Genomic DNA, 24,484 nt, shown 5'->3' on the forward strand with positions numbered 1-24,484 from the left:
GGGCAAAGATGATGTTGAGGTGGATGGTTAACCTTTGTTTCATCGAAACAAACTGTTCCAAATCTGGCAGGACACTTCGGATTCTCGAGTGTCAGTCTCTCCTCATCTCACATGGCATGATTGATTTGTTTGGAGAAATTCTGTAATATTCAATTTTGTTATACTGTATTGAAAATAGAATGCGGAAACAAAACTGAATGAAACTGAACGGAAATTACTGTAAAATTGATGCTGACATTGCATCAGCATCATGTTTTAATCAGCTGATGAATTCATGCAAATTACTCTTACATTGCATATCTCTTGGTTAATGAATTATATATGTACTGTCACCTCAAACCACCTGCTGATTTTGTAAGGTGCTTGTTGATATTGAACTTGTGAATACATCTTTTATGTGTTTTGTCACTCCTAAAAACATGCATTTTCTCTCTCTTCAGTGTATTTCGGTGCACCTTGAATGCCATCCCAGAATCTCAGTCACTGCTTCAGAAATCCAGACTTCCTTTCGGCCTCATTATTCACCCGTTCAGGGACCTCTCAGTAAGTGCAAACTCTCCACAGTCTGATAACAGTGGCATGATACTATGTATGGTTAACTCTGGTTTTCAGATGCATTTGGAATGAAGTCTTGACCATTTTGGGATTAAATATTTTGATCACTATCAACTACTGATGATTCAACTACTGAATAACTGAACAAAATTAGAGTATTGTATTGTTATTATAGAAATTTTTGTAAAGTGCATAGAGACTTCAGTGTAACATGCGCTATATAAGCAGAATGTATTATTATTATTATTATTATTTGATGGTCAACTGCCCAAAACTCTGATGAGCGTAGTGCCTCCTTCTCAAGCCAGTCGTGCCAGTTTACAAGTAGCACATTTTAGGAAATCCCAGTCTTTTTCATGTCTCCGTCGTTTAAGGACTCAGATGATATAAACAGAGTGAGACATACACTTTTATGTGCTTGAAGCACGCTTTGCTAGAATTGTATGACTGATAGAATGTTTGATAAACCCCAGTTGTCACCATCAGTACGTGTGCATCTTTTCCCACGCAGCACTTACCGGTAATCCAATCCAGTGTGATAGTCCGTTGCAGGTCTTGTCGCACCTACATAAACCCGTTTGTCGCCTTCATCGACAACCGGCGGTGGCGCTGCAATCTCTGCTTCAGGGTCAATGACTGTGAGTAGACATCTCGCTTGTGTTGTCTGTATGAAAAAAATTGGTCATATGTATCGAAATAGAGCATTTTTATAATTTCATGGCTAGCCTTGATACACTTGCTCTGTGTAGCTGAGGGGCACAAAAAGACAATATGTAATCGTCAAAACATACTGACCAATATTTTATCGATCCATCATTGTTGACTACTTTCCTAGGTTCATTTGTTTACTTGTTCAATTTATAGATGCCAGTTAATTCGTAGAAAATCATTCACCTGTTATGGAAAGATGCTGACACATGCAGGAGTACTACAAACTGTACATGTAGATACACTATTTTAACCCATTATGAAAGCCAAGCCTGATGTGCTCATCTCATGAAGAAAGGATCAAAATGTTAGAAGACAGGCAAGTGAGAAAGTACCAAAGTGATGCAGACTTTGTGTACTACGTTAATAAGTAGAGAGAGATGATGGAAGAATTCATATGTTGTAACAAGAGGAAACTTGTATGAAACTTTTGACGCTACTTATACCATGTCCATTGTTGTGAAAAGGTTAAATTCCCAAGCTTTTAGATGGGCTTGCAAAAAGGGGGCTACCCCCTTTGAACCTTTGAACAGATGGATTTTCATTTAAGCTCCTTGGATTGATTCTTTTCTTTCTGGCAGTACCCGAAGAGTTCACCTTTGACCCTGTCACGAAGACGTACGGAGAACCGCAGAGGAGGCCCGAAATCAAATCCTCAACAATAGAGTTCATCGCACCATCAGAGTACATGGTAAGACTTTTATCTTCAGACTACATACATTGTACATCCACAAGCTTGTGGCTAATACCCTGAATGCAGCTCGGCTACAGAACAGAATAAAAGGAAGTTTTCTTTGTTTATGTTAATTTGCACAAGTTAGAGGAGAGATTTTATATTCTGTTCACTTTTTTTTTTCTTCAAATTTACACACTATTTGATTTGCTCTGGAGTTGCATCAATCCAGAATGATTTCTTTTGTCCTGCTGTTTTGATAGGAATCAATGTAAGGGATATTCTTATGTCCACCATTGGCCCTTCGTAATGTTATGAGGGCTTTTTGATAGTTGAGACAAGTGTGACACAATTGTGATTCTTTGCTTGAAGAACTGTATGCAGCACTGCAAGCGTTGCAGTACAAGTATTATTTCAAGTCTGGCTGTAGGTCTTGTTGAATAAAGTAGTATTGCTGTTGTTTTTTTTTTAATCAGTATGGCTTCAGAATTCCAGTTCCTTGTTGCATAAAAGTTAAGATCAAACACAAGTCTCTGAGTACTCAATTCTGATGGGCTGATACCAGACTAATGTTTGACTTTCTGACATATGTTTAATTGCATCTTTTTATGCAACAGGGCCCAGAAGTCACAAATTTAAAATCACAACAAAACATTTAAATCAGGCATGGTGCTAGTCATGCAGATTTGAGATATCAGTGAATACGCTCAGTGTAAATGTAGGGATACATGCGTTCTCGTTTTGCAGCTGCGGCCGCCCCAGCCGGCTGTCTATCTCTTCCTCCTGGATGTCTCCTTCAGTGCTGTGGAGTCCGGCTACCTGTCGGTCATCTGCCAGACGCTCCTGGAGTACATGGAGAAGATGCCTGGCGACGCCCGCACCATGATCGGCTTCATTACGTTCGACAGCACGCTGCACTTCTACAGCCTGCCAGAGGGCGCCACCCGGCCGCAGATGATGGTCGTCTCGGACGTGGACGGTACGTTCCGCAGTTGGTGGCCTACTTAGTGGTGTTATTCCAAAGGAATGCATGCTAGTGGCTCATATTTTATGCATATTAGAAGCTCCACAGCTTTGGTAGCATTGAAAAGGTTGCTAAAAACCAAATCATATTTAGACTCTGTTTGACATGCTTATGTTAGATAAACCCAGTGTTATCATTCTTAAATGAATACCGATGGTGATCTACAATGTTAACTTTGATCCTTTGTTATATCACTAGAATCATAACAGAAACACTGAGGATTGTACGGTAGCTGATAGCAAAATATTTTGATTTTTCTATGTGGTTTTTCTTTCTCAGATGTTTTCCTGCCTTGCCCGAGTGATCTCCTGGTCAATGTTCATGAATCAAAAGAGGTAAGTTCAGCCGTTCATGCATGCACCCATATTTGGATAAGGAAGGATTCATTTACCTCCCATCGTATGCATACATGTTTGTTTGGGTTTTTTTTTTTCAGTTTGAGAAAATACAGTATATGAAGATTATAATGTGCATATTCTTCACATAAAGAAATGTTTTTAAAAGGCATCCATTTTCATCTCTTCTATTTTGTTTAATAGATACAGACTCCAACTCAGAAGTGAAACTGAGCACCACCAAGCCCAAACATTTCATTAAGAGAGAGAAAAAAGCCCCAGTTCCGTGTTATACCTACATGTATACAGAGTTTCTCTTGTGCATTTTGAAGTGATTGTGTATATGTATAAAGTGTTGAGAAGAGCTCAACAGGAGAGCAAAAAAAAAAAAAAAAAAAAAGATGATAAGTCTTCAATTAGGATGTTTTAGAACTCAAGGAGTCTCAGCTCTTTTGCTTTAGATATTTCGGAGACTTAACTTGAAACTTTCTTTCATTTTCTTTGTGTCTGTTGCATCCCTCTCCTACAGTTAATATGTGAGCTCCTTAATCAACTGCCGGCCATGTTTGTGGACAACAAGAATACGCAGACGGCACTGGGACCAGCCTTACAAGCTGCTCTCAAACTCATGGTATGTTTTACTTCCTCTCCATCCTTCCGTCACGTTATCATTTTTAGCTTTCTTTTTTTCTTGTTCCTGCACATATAAGTATTGAATTCAAAGCTATAAACCAGCACAGAAATAATTATAATGATAATGCTAGTAATGATAAGAAGTTGATGCATTTCAAGTGCCATTTAATAGCCAGTCTTGTACATCCTATTGGGATGTTAAAGTGACATCTCTTGTCATGTGCCTGTATTGTAATATGTGAGGTATCTTAACAGCATAACTTTGCCTTTGAATATGAGCAAGAAATTCGGTATCCAGAAGTGATATGGTAAACAAGAATCTGCCAGTCAATGGTGACTGATGTTCAGGTGTGTCATAGCATTCTCTTTAAACTAAGCTTTGAGGTCCCGTGGTGATTTAGCGGTGTTTATTAATTTATTAAAGGGAAGGTAAACCCAAAGAGCAATGTGGATTGAGTGAAAGCAGCAAAATTAGTACAACACATCCGTGAAAGTTTGAGGAAAATCGGACAATCGATGCAAAAGTTATGAATATTTAAAGTTTTGGTGTTGGAACCGCTGGATGAGGAGACTACTAGAGGATATGACGTATGAGTGGACAACAATACAAAGAAAATATAAAGGAAATTCAACAAAAATTCACTTCTCTAGAATTATGAAAGAGCAATGGACCAACCGCTTTCAGAAAGCAGGGAGAATAATTGCTACCCTTAACATATGTAAATATCAAGTTGATGGAATTTGTAATTTTCATGAAAAATGGATTTTTGTAGTATTTTCTTTACATTTTCTTGGTATTGTTGTCCACTCATACGTCATAACCTTTAGTAGTCTCCTCATCCAGCGGTTCCAACACCATAACTTTAAAAATTCATAACTTTTGCATCGATTGTCCGATTTTGTTCAAACTTTCACTGATGTGTTCTACTAATGCTGCTGCTTTCACTCAATCCACATTGCTCTTGGGGTTTATCTTCCCTTTAACTTTGTCTTTGGTTGGTTGCATTGATTTGTGTTGGCGTGACCACTAAGGAAGCATTGAAAGCTTTTAAGCAAGCAACCACAAGACCGACAGATTAAAGTCCCCAAGTCTCTTGCCGTGGGGCATACATAAAACTGTCGCAGCCAGTGCACTCCAACCAGGAAAATAGTGATTGATAGTCCATGGTCTTTTCCACTAAGCCACAACATCAGCTCCGCAGTTTGCGCAAGTGTTGTAGATGTTTCAGTCTCTTTCTCTTCTGACAGCCCTAGGGTGCGTCCAAGTGCTTTAAAGCAAATCAAAGCATACTGTATGAACTGTGCCAGATTTGGAGCGTTTGAGTGCTCTATCAAGAAAGCATCCCTCATGAGTTATTTTTAGAGGGGTTCACACATTTTGTAGCAAGAGGGTCATTCACCTTGCGTGCTTAAACTACTTGCAGATGTTACGAACGAAGAGAATAAACTCTTTGCATTATGATGTATGTGCATGTTACGCGCATCCTTCACATGCAAACTTTTGGTACACTTTCGGTACCCATTTTTAGCACATCGGGAAGTGGCACACTTTTGGCTTGATTCAGTTCGGTAAGGTACACTTGAGGAGTGTTTGAGTGCTCCTCTGGTGTGGGTACGTAACGGTACAGTTTACTTTAGGAGAGTGATCGAACGCACCTTTAGTCTTTCTCTTCAATTGTAAAATTGTTTCTTTTTCCAACAGAGTGCAACTGGAGGTCGGGTCACGATATTTCAGTGTACGTTACCCTCTGTTGGTGTGGGTGCCCTCAAGTCGCGAGAGGATCCCAATCAAAGAGCCACAGCAAAGGTAGCTACAACTCTCTTGCCCATTCTATTAAGTCATTTCCAACGAGTAACTGAGTGCTAAACATATGATTGTGTGTAATTATTTAAGATGGACCCGGGGGGGGGGGGGGGGGGGGGGGGACAATTGTGGTATCATCTATTTCCTCAGAGTATTATCGAATGCTTACATTTTGCACTAGTTGTTACTCATTAAACTTTCAGTACAATGTAAAGATGAATATATCTTCTGTTTTACAGTCCTTGTTTTGAAAAGGTCAAGTTATAATGTTATTTATTTTAGGGTTGTTAATCTCAGGGGCATTATTTCAAAGCTGATAATCCTCAAAACATTGTCAGCTTTGGCTTGTGGAATTTTGTGGAATATCTGTACAGAAGTACAATCTATGTCTCGGAAAGTTTTATTACATTGCAGGGTGCTACATAACTTTTTTTTACCACTTGCCCAGTTGGGCAAGCGGATTTTCAAATTGTTGCAGAACACTTGCCCAAACATGAATTTTGTTTGCCCGAACAGAAAGTCCAAAGGGATAAGAAAATGATATAAAAAATCACTTTTAAAAGTCAAGAGCTTGATAAAACACAAACATTTGAATAAACAGCACATGTGTGAAGTACATTTGTAACAAACCTGGTTCAGTAGAGTGATGGTGTTGGATTCCTTTGAGACTTCTTCATGTATGTGGTGGGAAATACAGGTGGCTTCAAAACATTTCGCTTGCCCAATGCGGGCAAGCATTCTTTCTCATTTTTCCAAATCACTTGCCCGACTTTGATTTTTACTTGCCCCGGGCAATCAGGCAAGTGCTTATGTCGCACCCTGCATTGATAGACACTTGTGAGCAAAAAAAAATTGCAGAGTACTTATCTTTGATTGTATGCTTGCCTGAATTCACCATCTTAGAGTGTGCCAAACCTTGGTCCTGCCACTGACTTCTACAAGAGAACGGCCCTGGAGTACTCTGGACACCAGGTGGCAGCAGACTTGTTTGTATTGGGTGCACAGTACATGGACATTGCAACTCTTGGTATGTCTGTCACTAGTTTGACTGCTTTTGGTTTGCTTTTGTCAGAGTGAGACGTGACAATATTGCATCCCATTCCATGAAGTGATTACTGTATTGATAATGTTTTTGCGTACCTAAATTTCATGCTGAGCACCTCAGAAACATGTTTATGACAGTGAAAGTGATAGAATGGAAAGACATTTGTATAGTACATAGTTACAATTTAGGGAATGTTATTTAATGCAAATAAAAAACAAAGAAGTGGTATACCATTTGTATTCTATGTGTTATTTGAAATAGAAGCAACAAGATGAAGTGATATGAATTCCTTAACATTATCTGAATATTGCTGGACACAGAATGTCTCTTCTAAATTTCAATTTGCTGAGGTACAAAGTGTGCAACTTGTGACCATTAGACCCTCTTTGAAAAAAAATAAATAAATACTGGAGTGTACAGAAAAGTTGCAGGAGATAATGTTTGAAATCCATTACAGAGCTATCCCATCATGAAGGTGTGCCATGTGTATGGTATTATTCAGTGTCGCAAAAGTTTGAAAGAATTGACCTTGCTTTCTCCTTGATTTCCACACGCAGCTGGCATAGCAAAGTTTTCAGGGGGCTGCCTGAACCACTACCCTGCGTTCCACACCATACAGAATCCAATCCAGGCGGAAAGACTAGAGTCTGACTTCAGGAGGTATCTGACGAGAAAGATCGGCTTCGAGGCCGTCATGAGGATACGATGCACAAAGGGTGAGACTCTTATCCTTGTTGTCCTTCTTTGAAACCTTTGCTTCAGCCTGAAAGCTGCTTAGTGGAAGAGGATGGAATAGGCCCATTAGTAAATATTTTGCTGCAATCTACCTTCGTATATCAAGGCTAGATTTACCAACAGTTGACACCATGTTTTATGAAGTCGAATACTGAAAAACACGGTATTTTTGCGGCATGAAATTTTCACGAATTGGAGCCGACGGCCTTTTTCGCGGCATGACATTTTCGTGAGTTGCCTCTAACATTCAATGCATATAGTGTAGACAAGAACTTTCACATGCATTTTAATTTCATGAATCTTGGCTCTCACGAAATTCGCAAAATTAAAATGCACACGAATATTCCTCGTTTTACAGTATGCTGACATGTTGGACAAACTTTTTGCACATGCTGTGTTCTGTGTCTGTAACATGAAATAAGATAGTATTCCCTAAAGCAGATGCAATGCAAGGTGATGTAAAGTGTATACACTTCACATTTATGCAGATGTGATAATTCTGCTGTCTTAAAAAGGAATGATAATAAAGTCCCTGTTCATTATGATTCTCACAACATAACACCTGAAATATGGCAGTGGACATGAAAATGAAACATTTGGAAATATAGTCCTACGTTGGCTCCCGTCTGTTGCTTCGGTGGTGATGTTTATTGTTTGATGCCAAGCATTGAGATGGCAATGAGTTTTGTTGAAGATTGGGGATGAATATCACCCACAGCCCACAATCTGTTGTAAATCAACAGTCAGATCATTCACAAATTACCTAGTTCATATGACCAATTTACTTACGCTTCGGATGCTGCTTTAATACAAATTTGAAACCATTGTTTGTAATTCGCATCGTCTTTCACCCAAATACCGTCCGCAGGGATGAGCATCCATGCGTTCCACGGAAACTTCTTTGTGCGGTCGACGGACCTGCTCTCCCTGCCGAACATCAACCCGGACGCTGGCTTTGCCATGCAGGTAGCCATAGAGGACAATCTCAATAGCTCCTCCATGGCTTGCTTCCAGGCAGCACTACTCTACACCAGCAGCAAAGGTCAGTCATTCAGCCACTTCAGTTGACCAAGGACCTCTTGACCACTTGAGCTGTCCCGTTAAAGTGATATATCCATGCTGGGAAATTTATACATGAAGTGTATATCACAAAAATTTTTAATGTATGTGCAGTGGATGACAGTGAAAAGAAATGTACTGTTTTTATCTTGGTTTGTCAATTAAGTAATCAGGCTACTGGAGTCATATTGAGGCTGATCCATTTTTCTTTTTTGGCCAGTTCAGTTCAGTTTGATTTTTTTTTTTTGGTTGAAAATCATATGTGAATTAGCAGTGCATGTATATATGAACAAAAATCTACATAATAGATTCATGGTATCATGACCATGTTAATGATCATGATAACCTTATCTCATATTGTTCCTTACAATTCAAGTGAGGACTAACTTATTGTGTGAAAAACAAAACAAAAAAACGCTTGTTATTGATGTCGTTAATGTATTCACACATCAACAATCCATACAGACCTTCAAGTCATGATACTTTGTGTAATGACCCAATTTAGTCAGTGGAGAGGTTTGACCAAGGTTCTGATTCAACAGGGGAAAAGTGACAGTGATAGCCATAGCAAAGTCTATATCCATAACTTTATAAGCTTCAAATCCTGTCATTGAAGTTCATCAATTCAAAGTGAGTGTTTGCTTGTTGTTTTTCCGTCATTAGGTGAACGGCGGATCCGAGTTCACACCATGTGCCTGCCGGTTGCCAACCAGCTGACAGATGTCATCGTATCGGCTGATGCCCAGGCCATCACAGGGCTGCTGTCTAGGATGGGTGGGTTATGTAATTTCTACTTTTTGTTTTGTGATGAATTTGAATTTTGTATATGGTTGTCCGTTGAATAGTGTAGTTAATCACTGTTTCTGGTTGAGTCAGATATTATGATTTCATCCTGAGAATACTACATGAAGACCAATTTTGTTTTTCCCCAGGAAAACTTTCTTGGAGAATAAAATTACATCTTGTTGGCAGTAAATTTTGCCCTAATTTTGTATTCTCTTGTTGTTTTTATGCTTTCATTTTGGCATTGAATCATAGAAAAAGCAGGTTTTCCGACTGTAATCATAAACTCAAGGCATTTCAACAGTGTGAAGTACATTGTATGTGTGACACCTTGAGTAGGAAACATGTAAGAGAGAAAAAAAATCGACTGTTCAGTAGTAGCATATTTTGTTATAATTCTTCCCCTCCCTCCCAACCCCCATTTTAGCGGTGGACAAGTGCCAGACGTCCAATCTCGGGGATGCCAGAGATGCCCTGGTCAACGTGTGTCTTGACACCCTGGCCGCCTACCGGACGACCCTCGCCAGCTCCCACGCCATGGGTGCCCTCATGTGCCCGCCCAATCTCCGCCTCCTGCCGCTGTACACCCTGTCACTGCTGAAGAACGTGAGTAGAGACTTGTGACTTACAGTCGGCTCGTGTGCAGGATTCTGTTGCCACAAGAGCTGCCTCATAATTTCCCTGTTTATGCTGGAGACTTATTGAAACACATGTAGCACAAAATGATCTCTGTGATTTTCTTTGAAACCACCACTCAATGTCTGAGTGTACGCATCCCCTGGAGTGCAAGTTAATAGTGTACAGAAGTGATTTAAAGGCATAATTCACCATTTGCAGAAGAAACAAAAACCCAGCATTAGTGCTTTAAAATAGTTCTATAATGTGAGTTAGGGATAGAAACAACCACTGTAAAAATTGGAATACGTGTAATTGATGTTAACTATTGTTAAATACGCAAAATGCGAACAATAGTTGTGATAAAAATGTTTCCAGACTAAACTGTCAACAGTTACGGTTTAATGAGAAAAATACTGATATCGCCCTATATTTTAGGCTTTACTGCAAAAATGTTATATAGTAAGATGTTTTGTGATACAACAGACCTACACATATGCATCAAATGTGATATCTTGAACATTTTTTAAATCACTGCTCCCAAAGGTAAACAGGACCTTTAAACTTCTCCTCTCTTCTTCACTTTCTGTAGTAAAAGATGATTCACAAGAGATTATTTGTCCATGTGACATGCAATTTAGCTGTGGTAGCAAGGCACGCTGAGGTGGTGATGAATTATTTTTGACTCAGCGAAGTTGATATCTCACAAAGACATTTTGATTACATGTCGCATGTTTGATCTGGTTTTGCAGATGGCTTTCCGCCTCGGCACAAGCACCAAGCTGGACAGTCGCGTGTTCGCCATGGAAATGTTCAAGTGCATGCCCCTCTTTTACATCATGCTTCATGTGCATCCTAACCTCTACCCAGTACACAACCTGAGCGATGAGGTAAGGCGCCCTCTTGGGTTCCTCTGGAGCAGAGTTTCACGCGAGTATTGCCGTTTGTCAAATGTCAGAATGAAACTCAAGTGATCTCAAAGTATGTCATATGATTGTAGTGAAAGTGGAGTTTACATTTGTATATTTCTTTGGTTGTTCATTTTATAAAAAGTATGCCTGTAAGAGTAACTAGGTGAACATGTTACCCTCAATAGGAAAACAAGCCGAATGATTTTTTTTTTCCACAAAAGGTATTTACACATTTTGAGACAGAATGACATTGATGTGAGTGTGTGACCTACATCTTGGTGACATTTTCTCTCCATTATCTATGCTTGGATTTGTGGCATAGTAAAGTGTCATTGAACTAGAATGGGCTCTGCTTTTGTAATCCAAAAATGCAAATTGCTAGTTTCTTTAGTCCATATCAGTGCAGCTTTTGATTATTCACCAGCAAGGAAAGTATCCTTTGTCAGACCTGTGACCATTTGTGCATTCGAATCCCTTACTCTGTGTACAGATGTCATGTGGAGACTGTACCATGAGATAACAAGGCGTTGCAATAGTTCAGATGAAAAACAAATCCTTGTTTTGATATCATGCTATGGTAATTGTAATGTAAGCATGTATAGAGCTCAAGTTATCTCAAAATTCATCATAAAACCTCTCTTTTCAATCCTCTCCCTTGAATAAAAAATGAAAAAACATAGGGTGGCCTGCTGATCAATGATCAAGCCATACCCCAGCCGGGTCTTATCGGTCTGTCGTCGGAGTACCTCAGCAGGGACGGTGCTTTCCTCATGGACTGCGGTGATGCCATGTACCTCTTTGTTGGTCAGACCATCTCACCTGAATTCTGCCAGGACGTCTTGGATGTCCCAAACTTTGCAAGCATACCAGAAGGAATGGTGAGATAGCTGTTATAAACTTCTAGTAGGTCTATGTGTTTGATGTATGCAGATTAAAGTCACAAAGATTATGCGGATTAAATCACCTCTAATTTTCATCTTACAGTTATGTCATTTGTAATTTTCTTATATAATATGCTATTTGAAGAAAATGAAAAATAATTGATCTAAATTGAACTGAACAAATCAACAAATGTGTCGCCTTGGTTTGATTGTCCTCATGTTTGTAATTCACTAAGGCACTGTTCAACAGAAATTGGCAGTTTTTCATTTAAAAATTCACCATCCTTGATCTCAGACAAGATTTTGCTCGTATTTCCTTTTCTGTTGTGATATGAATTAGTCATCAGAACCTGTAATTCTTCATTCTAGATGGAGCTTCCGGAGCTGGATAACCCGACGTCAGATAGGATGAGGACCTTCATTAGCTGGCTCCTTGAGAAGAGGCCCTACCATGCACCTCTCCTGGTCATTAGGTTAGTGGAGATGGCAAGGGATTCTCAAAATGATTGTGGCAGTGTTCACATTGTATAGATATATCACTTTAGCTTGACCATGCAGATAAGAGCAATGGAATCTTTTTTGAGTTGTGAGGACGATGAGTTGTGATAGAAACATAAATGTAGCAAAGGCTTTCATCTACGTGCAGACAAGTTTGTCTGTGACTTAATGGTTCTCCTGCTTGATAATTTCATATTTGTTTGAAATTTCCTTTGCTTTCCCCTGGTAAAGCCATGTCTTTATTTTGTGGCTGAGGTTTATGGTCTTCTTGGTTAGTGTTTTGCTTTGAATAAAATTTGTTATTTTCCTCGCCTCATGCAAAGAGAGTACAATACCAATCAGGTTGTTGTCTCATACTGTGAATATATATATATCTTTTTATTCTCTGAAGTGCTTTTAATCTCTTGAGAGGGTGAGAGGAGGGGGAGAAGAGTCTTGGAATGGGCAGTTTCACAGTACACTGTGACAATAATATCCATATATAAATCTTCCAATATGGTTCTGCACAAGATTAATGCATTAAGTCAGCATTGTGTTAAAAATAGAGCACTAATGCATTCATTTGATGATAATGCCATTTTGATGCAGAAGGGATGCCGAAAGGGTTACGCACCGAAAATTAAAGATACATTTTGTAGTTAGCTGATTGTGTTGTGCTGCACCCTTTTTTTCAGGGACGACAGCAAGCACCGCGGCCTGTTCCTGAGGAATCTCATCCAGGATCGCACGGAAGGCTCCATGTCCTACTACGAGTTCATCCAGCATTTGCAGAAAGAGGTCAAGTAGTCTCAGCTGCAGGTGCATCGCCAACATCATCATCATCCCAGACATCCGCGGCATTCTACCGGCCGAGAGAACAGGCAAAGTGAAGCTGACACATGACGTGCCTCCATTGACATCTTCTTTTTTTCAAGCGTAGAAATGTTCAGATTTCTTGATCGTGCATTCGAAGTCTCAAAGTGTCCAACTGGTTATGTTTTGTTTTAGTTGTTGTTGTTTTTTTTTAGCCATTGCAATAGTTCAGCAATATGTTACTTTGTTTTGAACCATATGGAATTCACAGATTTTTATGTGGCAGAAAAGGAAGCAAGCAAACAAAATAGAACTTCAGATAGCAAGAATCACATTTGCATACGTAGGGGGAGCACTGCACCTCATCAATATGTATCGCCACTTATGTATGGTATCTGTGCTTATGTGACTTCCTCCCTCTGGAGAAAAGAATACGAGTAGGTTTGAGTTTTTATTTTCTGTTCGCATGTATCATTAAGTGCTCTGTGCATGCGCAAAAGCCATGAGCATGTGCACATTTGCTCTTCTCATGAAATAAGCTGTTGAAATATGTCAAGAACGAAGCTATCTGTTTGATATCTATTTGACGGTCAAGGAAGGAGATTTGCATATCCACGTTTTCTGTTTTACAATGCAATCGTGCCACATGCGGTAACAATCACTGCACCAGTTGTGTATGAATGTAGCAGTCTTGGGCCACCCCTCTGAACTGAAGTCATGCCTGCTATAAATTATGAAGCATAATCGTCCCTCTCCCAAGAACTGTTTGAGTCATATTTTCAGCATAACGTTGAAGGAATGCTGTAAGATCCTCAGCAGATGTTCAGCCATTTGCTACATATCAAATTGCTTAACCATAGATCTCAATAAATGTATTAAATTCCAATTCTAAAAATCTGATTCCTTTTATGTTCTGGCACTGAAACTGTAATAAAGGTACCTTTTTCTACATTTATATACAAAGGATTGTCTTGGCTCTTGTTCTGGTCAGACTAACAAACACCAGCTACACAATTTGTTGCTTTTTCCCCATCTATTGTATACATGTTTTTTAAGTTGTGGCAATGTAAGTGTCGGGTTCGTAGTGACAGAAAATTCCATGTGCTGATTTGTAACAATAACAAAAGGTGAACATCATTTCCGCTAAAAGACAAGTGGATCACGAGTAGCATAAATGGAGAAATTTTAAGCCCCTATATACATGATATTCATAGCGTGAAACTTTTGCAAATTGGAGCTAATGGCCTTTTATCGTGGGATGAAACGTTCGCAAATTTCTACTGGGGTTCAATGTATCGTGTCGAAAGAAAACAATCCTTCATGCATTTTACTTCTGGGAATCTTGCCTACGAAATTTGTGAAAGTTTCATGCGCGCTAACATTTCTGGTTTTCCAGCATAAGCACAGATTACACGTATGTGACAGGCCTGTGCCAGACTTTGAATAACTTTGAATGGGAAATGTTGCAAAGGAAGGGGAAGAAAATGATTGTTGAAGCAATTGAAACTTAACAGATGTGATTTGTAGGCTCAAACATTGAAAAAAAAAAAAAATTTTTCATGAAATGTATGGCATGTAAGTCTGTTCCCTCAGAACCTCGATATGTTTTTCTCACTTTGCTGTACTCTGATAATCGAAAGAATAATCATGAAGGTGTTTCTTCTCACTGGCAATCTCAGCTTTGCAACTGAATTTATGAATTTGAACAATCTCAGCTTGTTGTTAATCAAGTGTGTGACTTTTCTTTCTCTTCCTTGTCCACTTGTAACATAATTTATGGCATTGCCTGAATTTTAAGTGTATTTATTCATGTCAAAGTCTTTTGCTTCTGGAGAATGTTTTGTTGTTTTCCCTCCGAAACATGAAATGCTGAGTGATAGAATGGGTCCTTGTTTCATTTCAGTACATCCATGCTGTTATACATCACATATTTTGGGAATAAATCCTTGACTTTTATGGATATAGAAGCAAGCAGAAGAGAGTGAAGAGCATTGAGTTACATGCTCCTCTTCAGACAGAGCTTCAAAAGCTGCCATAAGAGGTTGGAAATGTTTCTCTGAAGTCTGGTGGATTGACCACTTTTTGAGTGCAAGAAAATGTGGGTTCAAGCATGGCTGGAGGGAAGGTTTTGACTGATGGTCATGATACCTAGTAGGACCTAAGTTTATGTCCATTCTTGTTTTTCAGAGTATGCTTTATGCGCTGGTTACACTACCCACGACATCCAGTCAGTGCTGGAAATAGATTTGATCCTTCAGGGGTCAGGTAATGAGGAGTTGCATGTGTGCATTATAGTTTGGCCTTTCTGTCAGCTGAGGATGGGGTTGTATGCAGAGCTGCAAAGTCTCACAGGTTGTCAAGGAGATTCCCTGAAAATTTACTGATTTTGGAGTGAAAAATTACAGATTTTCAACATCTCCCTGGTTCATACATTGGTTTTCTCCATCGGATTGTGCATGCTTGAGAAAGATCTCCCTGATTTCTTAGTAAGTTCTCCCGTAAAAGTGAATATTCAAGTTGGCAGTTCTGCTGTACGGTGATGTTACTTTGAATTTGGATGAAATGGTCCCCGTGCATTCTATTTTCAATCGACACATTACAAATTATTGCACATTTTTAGCAAGGTTCTCTGTGGAGTTTCATTTACATTACACTGAATATCATTGTGCGACGCCCTTATGGTTATTCTCATGTGCAGGTCTTGTGCACTCTCTCCATCATGTTGGTCAGAGTGCAGATTCTCGAGGTAGAGGCAGCACAGTGAAAAACGAAAATTCAGCGAAAGAAAAAGTGTGATTTGAGCTGTCAATGGAGCATTTGAATGAACTTCAAAACTTCATGTTTATTGTCCTTAGAAATGCAGTTCTAGATCCTAGATTGAAGTTTCTCAAACTTAAATGAAATCATCGAGATAATACAGCTTTGCTTTTTTCATGTACAAACCAACTTTGCTGAATTTTTACCTTTTATGACCCAGGATTAGCGTGTCAGATTGTACCGATTCCCAGCTATTGTCTTCTCCCCAGTTTTTAAGCCATTACATTTTCTGTAGGAATGGAAACAAAAAGATATCTTTTATGTATATGCTGCATCATTTCTGTAGACATTGGATTGATATTTTGTATGTTTGCTTTTTCTTCTAATTTCTTTTATGCATTAGGTTTTTTTATTTTTTATTTTTTGTTGTGGGGGGGGGGGGGGGGAGGTCCAAGTAAGGTAAGAATACCCATCTTTGTTCAAAATGTTCAATGCAGTGCCATATTGAGCTGTCCCCCTTTACTAAGGATTTTGTCGGACAATGCTTGATCAGTTGCCTGGATGTTGCTAGTGACTTTCAGGGAGAATGTCTCCATATCGGAAGGTGATGACGATAACGGTAAAGCTTCAGATCAATTTTGAAGGCAAGCTGTGCTTTGAGGTATGAGGTACGAGTGCGTAGGCCCAGGATTGAGTATATCAAACCACCTCTGCTAGTCGTGCCATGTCAATGAAAATGCGGTACTCCATGAATGTATCAGAATATTAATGTTGGTGTGAAACACCGTAAAAGACTAGTGAGGGATCCAAAATTCTCTACACATCCTTACACTAACATGTGAATTATAGAGAGTATGGAGTGGTTGATAAGTTTACAGTCTACTTGAAATGTTTGAAGCCGTAGAGAAACATTTGCGTCGATAGAGTGACAACATTTTATGTATATTGGTATAAATCTTTAATCCTGGTCAATAGTACCAGTATATATGTAGCAGTATTTCTTTCCGTTACCTTGAAAAACTCGGAAGAGCAATGCAAATGCAGTGTGATCATTTTTGTCTCTTTTCACTCATGCAGGAAATCTGTCAACATTCATTTCATTTGTACTCAACTAATGTATCTTCAAAAATAGGTAGATTTCCCCATATACAGCAGGGGGTAAAAAGTGATTGCACTATTAGATATATCTGCTTCAACAGATTTATACTCTTTCTCTACCAAAACAAAAAGAGATCTATGTGAAAGCAAGACACACAGAATTAACGAGGAAAACTGAATACATTGTCAGATATTGTGTCTTAATCAAAACTGATACATACATGTGCAGCACAGAAAGGATTAATATATTACTTTGTAGAGAACACATATCGTAGCACTACCTTTATGTTATGTAATGAAATTACTCGTTCTTGTGCTTGCAGTTGTCGGTATGAAAAATTTCTTTCCCCCCTGTGGTAACATTTTTATTTGCAGCAATGCTCGTCTTTGAAGACTTTAAAGGTCTGAATAGAAACTCTGTAATCCAAGATTAGATAGCTTTATTATTTGCCAATTAGCACAATGGACAGTTTTGTATTTTTGTGGCACATTTTACCAATAGTCCTGTTGCTTCTCCCGATCCATTCTGTGCATCAGGATTTTTTTTTTTTTGTGAAGCCATAGAGTTGGATGGGAGATGTTGAGTAAAACTATGGACTGATGTGAAATGGATTTCAATTTATGAACTCTGTCCTGTGTAGGGGATCCAACTTTGAATGAAAAATAATAGTATTAGATATTTGTCTTTGATGAGGTTCATATTTTACTTTGAACTTCCACTGGCTTGTTTTTCTTTTCATTTTCTTTTTTACACTGAAAGAGGAAGCAAAAGTTGTGTGGCTCGGCGAACTGGGAGCAGTGTGTTGCTTCCCAAAAATTTAGTAGGCAAGGGAGAGCCCAGTTTTTCCTTACAAGTGAATCAAATTCAAAGTTGATTATCCTCTGCAGAAAATTTTGTCCAAGATGTGTAAAGGAGAAGCAGACATTACAATTGTTTTCAAAATCTTGGAAGGACAAAAAAGTGGAAGTATTATACGTGGTTGAACTCACTGTGTAATCGATATCTGTACGAATATACTCTCTGTCTTGTCTCTATCACTTTCTCTCTTTCCATGGGACTTCTGTTTCATTGCCACTAGGGTAGCTACCTGTGCCATTTTTAATCCTCGACTGGGGGCGGCTTATATGTTTGCTGTATGTGTCTCTATTGTCTCTCTCTATCTCTCTAATATTCTCTTCTTGTGCTGTATCTTTACAATGTTTCTAATGATGGTAATGAATTGAATAAAAATCTATGAAATGATAATATGAATGACTGTGTAGCTGTCCTTTTGTTTGTCAATGTAGTTATATATAATATATAAATATATATATATATATATATATATATATATATACATACATGAATGTACACACATATCTGTCCATCTATCTATCTATCTATCTATCAATCTATCTATCTATCTATCTATCTATCTATCTATCTATCTATCTATCTATCTATCTATCTATCTATCTATCTATCTATCTATCTATCTATCTATATATCTATCTATCTATCTATCTATCTATCTATCTATACAGTCAACCTTGCCTAATTTGAATTTATTTGGACTGAAGAAATAGCTCAGACTTAGAGAAAATATGACTTATGAGGGATTAAAATCAATAGAAAATAAAGAGGAGAGGACTTGAAAAGACCTTCTACTTAGGTGATTATTCAGTTTATGCGGGGGCTCTAAGGCCCCCCCCCCCCCCTCGATGTTGTGCGTGAAGCATCGCTATCGCGAAAAGCTATCGCGGTGATGTTTCATGACTTTCTTTCAAGTCTCCTGCATCTTTTGACACCAAATTCGCGATGCTGGACATGCGATTCCGAAGTTACGCATAAATACGTATGTGCATGTCAGACCAAAAATTGCTAAAAAAACGTGAATTCGCGTACTGGGGTAAATTTCAATGCAAATTTCATAAAAGCATGATTATTTTGGGGTTCTATTGATTAAAATCAATAACATATTTTCTTGTTCGGAACAATGTCGCGGACAAATTTCGTCGAAAAAAACAGTGGAAAACATAAAGTCGAAACACAAAGAAATACATAAGAAATAAAAAAAACCAACAAAATACATAAGAAATTTTTCAATTTTTTTTTGCTTACATTTGCTGAGGACACTAAAAATAATATTTACACAAAAAATGTGCCTGTTATGAGCTTTATTCAGTGATTTATACCAAATTGATTTCATACATCATTATGCATAAATTAGCATAATTTAGCATAAATGATATTTTTTTTTGAAAAATTAACTTCATGGTACTTTAGATTACATAATAGGCAATGTGCGTGCAAATTTTTGTCACGACTGCGCGTTCGACGGCCGAGATCGGGGGGGGGGGGGGGGGGGGGGCCTGGGAGGTTGACTGTACAGATGTAAGTTTGAAATAACTGCATACATTGTATTGCACTATGCATGAACATGTGACAGGTGAATGCACTTTATACGAGGTTGACTACAATGTCCCACATGCATAGCACAAACGTACATGTGTATGTATTTATGTGTGCTTGTGTGTGTTTGTATGTACTTGCTATGAGTGCAATTTCTTGTAGCACGGTAGCATTTGCAGTCAAGGGATGGAGGCATTTATAAGATGGAAAGAAAGATCAGAAATACTGTACTTCTGTTTGTGTACGAGATTTACAGAGCCCTGTCATACAGAGTTAACATTTTAGTGAACTCCGCAAAGGCGAGTATGTTCTTGGACAGGGTGGCATTAGTTTGTTTGTCTCTTTCTGTCTGCTGAATAATTTAAAAAGTTATGAACAGATTTGGATGAAATTGTCAGGAGTGTACAGTTTTGGTTTAGATGGGGCTGCAGGTTTCCAACTTGTGTGTGTGTGTGTGTGTGTGTGTGTGTTTGTGAGATGGAGAAACATCTTATTATAAAAGAACATGTAATTCTTTAATTGCATAAGCTGAGATATCCAAACAAAGTGATCTTAATGTTACAGGCCATGGCTTTTATTATGATCGCTTTGTTTTACCTTGTTTTTGTTTTTTATATCTCTGTCATTTCGAAACTGATTTTCATCAAATAAACTTTAAATTCCCCATAGAATTGTGTGCTCTTTAACATTTCATAGAGTGGTTTCTGAATATCTCGCAAAAAGTAAAAAAGCTGAATCCTCACCTCGACCAATACTGTACCATCCCTTTAGTAACGACACAAGAAACAGATACATGTACATGTAGTTAAATTTAGGTACTGATCTGGATTACTGTCGGGATCCAGGAATTTTGCAAATTGTTTGAAGGGATACATTTCACTTCACTACATGTAGCAAGATGGCCACCGGCATGAACCAGTCAATCCACCGAAAGGCAAGACAGACAACAAGATGCGCACACATACACATTGTGCAAAGTAATCTATAGATAAATTTTGACTATTCTGCAAACATCTATTTCCCCCTGCATTTGTAACATCCCTGGATTAATTCTATATCATTTTCGCAGGATAAGTAGGGAGCTATGTCTCCTCCAAGTGCATAGATGAACTGTAGAAGGGGTGCATCTACGCCCCTCCCCCCCCCCCCCCCCCCCCAACACATGCACACATTTTGTGGAGGAATACAATTACAATGGACACTACTTCCGTCTGGGGCTCATGATTCCTTTATCCAATTCCATCGAATCCCCTGGCTGATAAATTTAGGACAAGTATGACACATTGTCACTACAATTTTTGAACCAGTAGTTCAAATATTTCTGCTCCACACATACAGAAATATCAATGGTACACATTTTCTCCCTTGAAGTAGAATTTGACAATCACTTCAGTGTTTTAAATCAAAATACACCATGAGAAGCAATTTACTTGTTCATTTAGGATCAATAATTGTGTTCTACGGAACTAATTAGACATTCTATTATTGACCTGGTAGTCCAGATAAGAACCTTGACCGCAACTCGGGAAGCTCGAGCATACCAAACGGTAATGCTTTTGCTTGAACACCTGCATGATATTGGTGGTGGTTTTCTTTTCTTTTTTCTTTTTTTTGCTCATTGTTTTGTATGTTTTGTTTATTTGTTTTTTCTTCAGAAGATGGGAGTGTAGTCAGGAAAAGCTTATTCTAACCTCCAATGTTTACAGTAACAGTAATATCTGACTCCTGGAACTGTTAAGGTCCTGATTCATGATCAACGTGAGAACGATAAGAGGCAAATATACCCAAACTACATTGCTGAAGAGGTGCAGATTTACCTTGGAAATGAATAACCTTGCATACATTAAAAAAGTTTGGAAACTTGATTTGAACCAATAAACCATATATTTCACTCATCTGCAAATCAAATCATGCCCCTCTCTGTCCCTACAAACATGAATATACACAGACAGACAGACAGACAGATACACACACACACACACACACACACACACACACACACACACACACACACACACACACACACACACACACACACACGCATGATTCCTTATGTAATGCATTGCATAATGCTCCAGCAGATGCCAAAATTGATGCTTGTTCACAATTTACCTCTCTCAGGCTATAAGATTAAAGTTACATTGCCATTTTTATTTCAAATGCATTTTCTCTTCAATACACAAGGGAAATATTACAGCTTCATACATTTTCATTCTCACAAGGGTGAGCAGTGGAAAGAAAAATAAAAATTCAAAACTCTTCTCTTTCTGCCTTTTGTCTATGATGGCTGGACATTAAAGATAATATGAGGTTTTGGTACCTCAAAAGTTTCCCTGAGTTTCCTTGTCTTAGTTTGTGTTTCAGGTTAAAGTACCTTTCATATAACTAACACTGTGAGACTTACTCGCCCCAAAGTGCTCTCATGTCTTAGTAATCATGCAATAATGGTTTCGTACCAGAGCAGAGCGGGCTCTGAAAAATTCGAACGAGCCGTTAGTTTGACTCGACGCGGTACCGCGACAATCAATATACACGTATTGTACGAAACCATTATTGCATGATTACTAAGACATGAGAGCACTTTGGGGCGAGTAAGTCTCACAGTGTTAGTTATATGAAAGGTACTTTAACCCTAAAAAGACTGGGCTATTTTGGTAGCTCGAAAGACTTGGGGGGGGGGGGGCCTAAAGGGCCCCCCCTTAACCCTAATCAGGCTGGGGGGGCGGAATCCGCCCCCCCCTCGACGTTTCGCGCAATATCTTCGCAGCGCGATAAGCTCCCGCCGCGATGTTTCATGACTTTTTTCTTTCAAGTATCGCGCAACTTTTGAGACCAAAATTGTTGCGCCCGCGCGTACCGTTTTGACGCGACGCCTATCCGAAAAAAATTTGTCAACCCCAAAATTGCTCCAAAACGTGATTTTGTGTACAAATCCAATGCAAATTGTGTTTTTTCAATTAATTCACATAAACATTCATATCTTGACTTAGAATGGACGAAATTAATTTATTTTAGCATAATAAAGCTTCGAAAAATGTCTGTGACAAATTTTGGCCAAAAAACAAACAAAAACAAAAGGTCGAAAAACAAAGAAATACATAAGAAATTCAAAAAACAATAAAATACATAAGAAATTACTTTCGATACAGATTTTTTTTTATCCTACTCATGTATGTCTCAGGAGAATGATACAAGAAACATTTTTAAAAAGAAATTAGCTTAAGTAGAGCATTAATAAGTGATTTAGAGCCCAAAACTGATTTTATGCATAAATTACAATAATTAATTAATATAAAATATAAGAAAAATTTTTCGGAGAAAGCAACCATACATTTTGATAGTATACGTCGCGGGCGTCACGTGTGCCGATTTTCGGCGCGAATACGCGTTCCATAGGCGAGATCTGAAGGGGGGGCGGAATCCGCCCCCCACCAGATATAGCATAGCCAAAAAAGCCCAGCCTGATTAGGGTTAAGATCTCGGCCGTGGATCGCTGCGATCGCCGCGAAAATTTGCACAATAGTAGTGTGCGATGTAATCTACAAGATCATATGTCTAAATCTTCCAAAATAGTCTTCTTTTATTTTATTTTGATTAATTATGCTAATTTATGCGAGATATCAGACTCTTTGATCTAAATCAGTAAATAAAGCTCCAAAAGTGCTCATTTTTGGTCTAATTATTCTTTGTGGCATTCCTAGCAAATGCACTTGAAAAAAAATTCGGTATCAAAATTAATTTCTTATTCATTTTATTGTTTCATGAATTTCTTATGTATTTCTTTGTTTTTTTGACCTTTTGTTTTTGTTGTTTCTTTAAACAAAATTTGTGGCAGACACTTTTTGCAGCATAATACTCCTAAAACAAATTAATTTTAGCCATTGAGAGTAAAAATAAGCATATTTCTATGAACCATGTGAAAAAACTAAATTTGCATTGACTTTGTACACAAAATCACATTTTTGAGCCATTTTCGGCCTCACATGCATGTACAAAATGTTATGTAACTTCAGAACCGTACCCCCGGGCATCACAAATTTGGTGACAAAACGTGCGGGAAACTTGAAAGAAAAAAGTCATAGAGCATCGCGGCGAGAGCATTGCGTGTTGCAGAGTAATCGCGCGAAATGTCGAGGGGGGGGCCTTTTAGGCCCCCCCCCCCCCCAGTCTTTTTAGGGTTAACCTGAAATACAAACTAAGACAAGGAAACTCAGGGAAACTTTTGAGGTACCAAAACTTTATATCATCTTTAACTACATCACTGCCAGCAGCACTGAAGAACTGTACATTTTTGCTTCTGAGTCAGGAAAGTCTAATTCTCTGTTATGTGCATGAAAAGTTTGTTGCCTGTGTGTTCATGAATGTGAACAGGCATTATTCAGCCCTGTTTGGTTGAGAAAAAAAAAAAAGGGGCTTATTCTTTGCAGTATTGACTACTCAATTCACAGCACTGTGGCACATTTTCTTGCTTATAATACTCCTGTTATAGCACCCTTTAATTCTCTAACCATCAACAGGGAGGTGACAAAGAGATAAAATAAGTGGGTCTTTGCTCTAAATGACTAAATCAATTACTCTTTCATTCTTCTCCAATTACTATCTCAAAAGGCATTATTCTGCATTAATCACATTTTCTTCAAAAGATTGGTAAAATGTGTACTAAGACTAAACAACAGATCAGAGTTCAGAAAGAATCTTACAGAGATCAGGTGGTAAAGAGCAAGGTCAAAGTCTAAAATGTCACTGTTCACTAAATTACCCATAAAAGATCATAGTGTGACGGGCCAATTCACCTCCAGATTTTCTCTGTAAATTTGGTAATGCTACAGGGAAAGGACTAGGGCCACATTCTCAAATGTCACTTTATGAAACAAAATCCTAAGATATGTAACATTATGTTTGCCAACTCAATACATAGTCAAGGTTAATAGAGTGATAACCAAGTTAACTTGTTACATTTTGGCAAAAATCTGGTACTCTGTCAAGCCCTGGGCCACAGTCTATAACTTCAATAGTTTACAGACTGAAGGAACCCTGGCATTACCTTATGAAACAGGTACAAGTGTATAAGGAAATATTTTAATGAGGTAATTCCCTGATTTGATTTTGGGCACAACTACATACAGATGAAGGGGGGGGGGGGGGGGGGACTCTCGTATTTTTAATTCAATCCTCTGTGTAATGCA

The 24,484-nt window shown here is 38.5% G+C and overlaps 1 protein-coding gene across 2 annotated transcripts in view; it reads left to right on the forward strand.

Annotated features, from left to right (window-relative positions):
* The window catches only part of LOC139729477 (protein transport protein Sec24A-like), a 42,377-nt gene extending 26,218 nt beyond the window's left edge, over window positions 1-16,159 (forward strand). For both annotated transcript variants that reach the window (XM_071640398.1, XM_071640399.1), the window contains 16 exons: window positions 441-543; window positions 1,067-1,193; window positions 1,845-1,954; window positions 2,684-2,915; window positions 3,240-3,295; window positions 3,825-3,926; window positions 5,631-5,735; window positions 6,636-6,759; window positions 7,335-7,493; window positions 8,381-8,554; window positions 9,235-9,345; window positions 9,782-9,960; window positions 10,722-10,859; window positions 11,561-11,758; window positions 12,131-12,234; window positions 12,934-16,159. In XM_071640398.1, coding sequence (XP_071496499.1) covers window positions 441-543; window positions 1,067-1,193; window positions 1,845-1,954; window positions 2,684-2,915; window positions 3,240-3,295; window positions 3,825-3,926; window positions 5,631-5,735; window positions 6,636-6,759; window positions 7,335-7,493; window positions 8,381-8,554; window positions 9,235-9,345; window positions 9,782-9,960; window positions 10,722-10,859; window positions 11,561-11,758; window positions 12,131-12,234; window positions 12,934-13,045 — 2,134 coding nt within the window. In that variant the 3' untranslated portion in view covers window positions 13,046-16,159. The remainder of the gene's footprint in view (window positions 1-440; window positions 544-1,066; window positions 1,194-1,844; window positions 1,955-2,683; window positions 2,916-3,239; window positions 3,296-3,824; window positions 3,927-5,630; window positions 5,736-6,635; window positions 6,760-7,334; window positions 7,494-8,380; window positions 8,555-9,234; window positions 9,346-9,781; window positions 9,961-10,721; window positions 10,860-11,560; window positions 11,759-12,130; window positions 12,235-12,933) is intronic.
* Window positions 16,160-24,484: the final 8,325 nt, after the last annotated feature.

Source organism: Diadema antillarum, unplaced genomic scaffold, assembly GCF_040938485.1.
Source record: "Diadema antillarum isolate AM-2024a unplaced genomic scaffold, OU_Dant_1.0 seq00000243_RagTag, whole genome shotgun sequence".
Lineage (NCBI taxonomy): Eukaryota > Metazoa > Echinodermata > Echinoidea > Diadematoida > Diadematidae > Diadema > Diadema antillarum.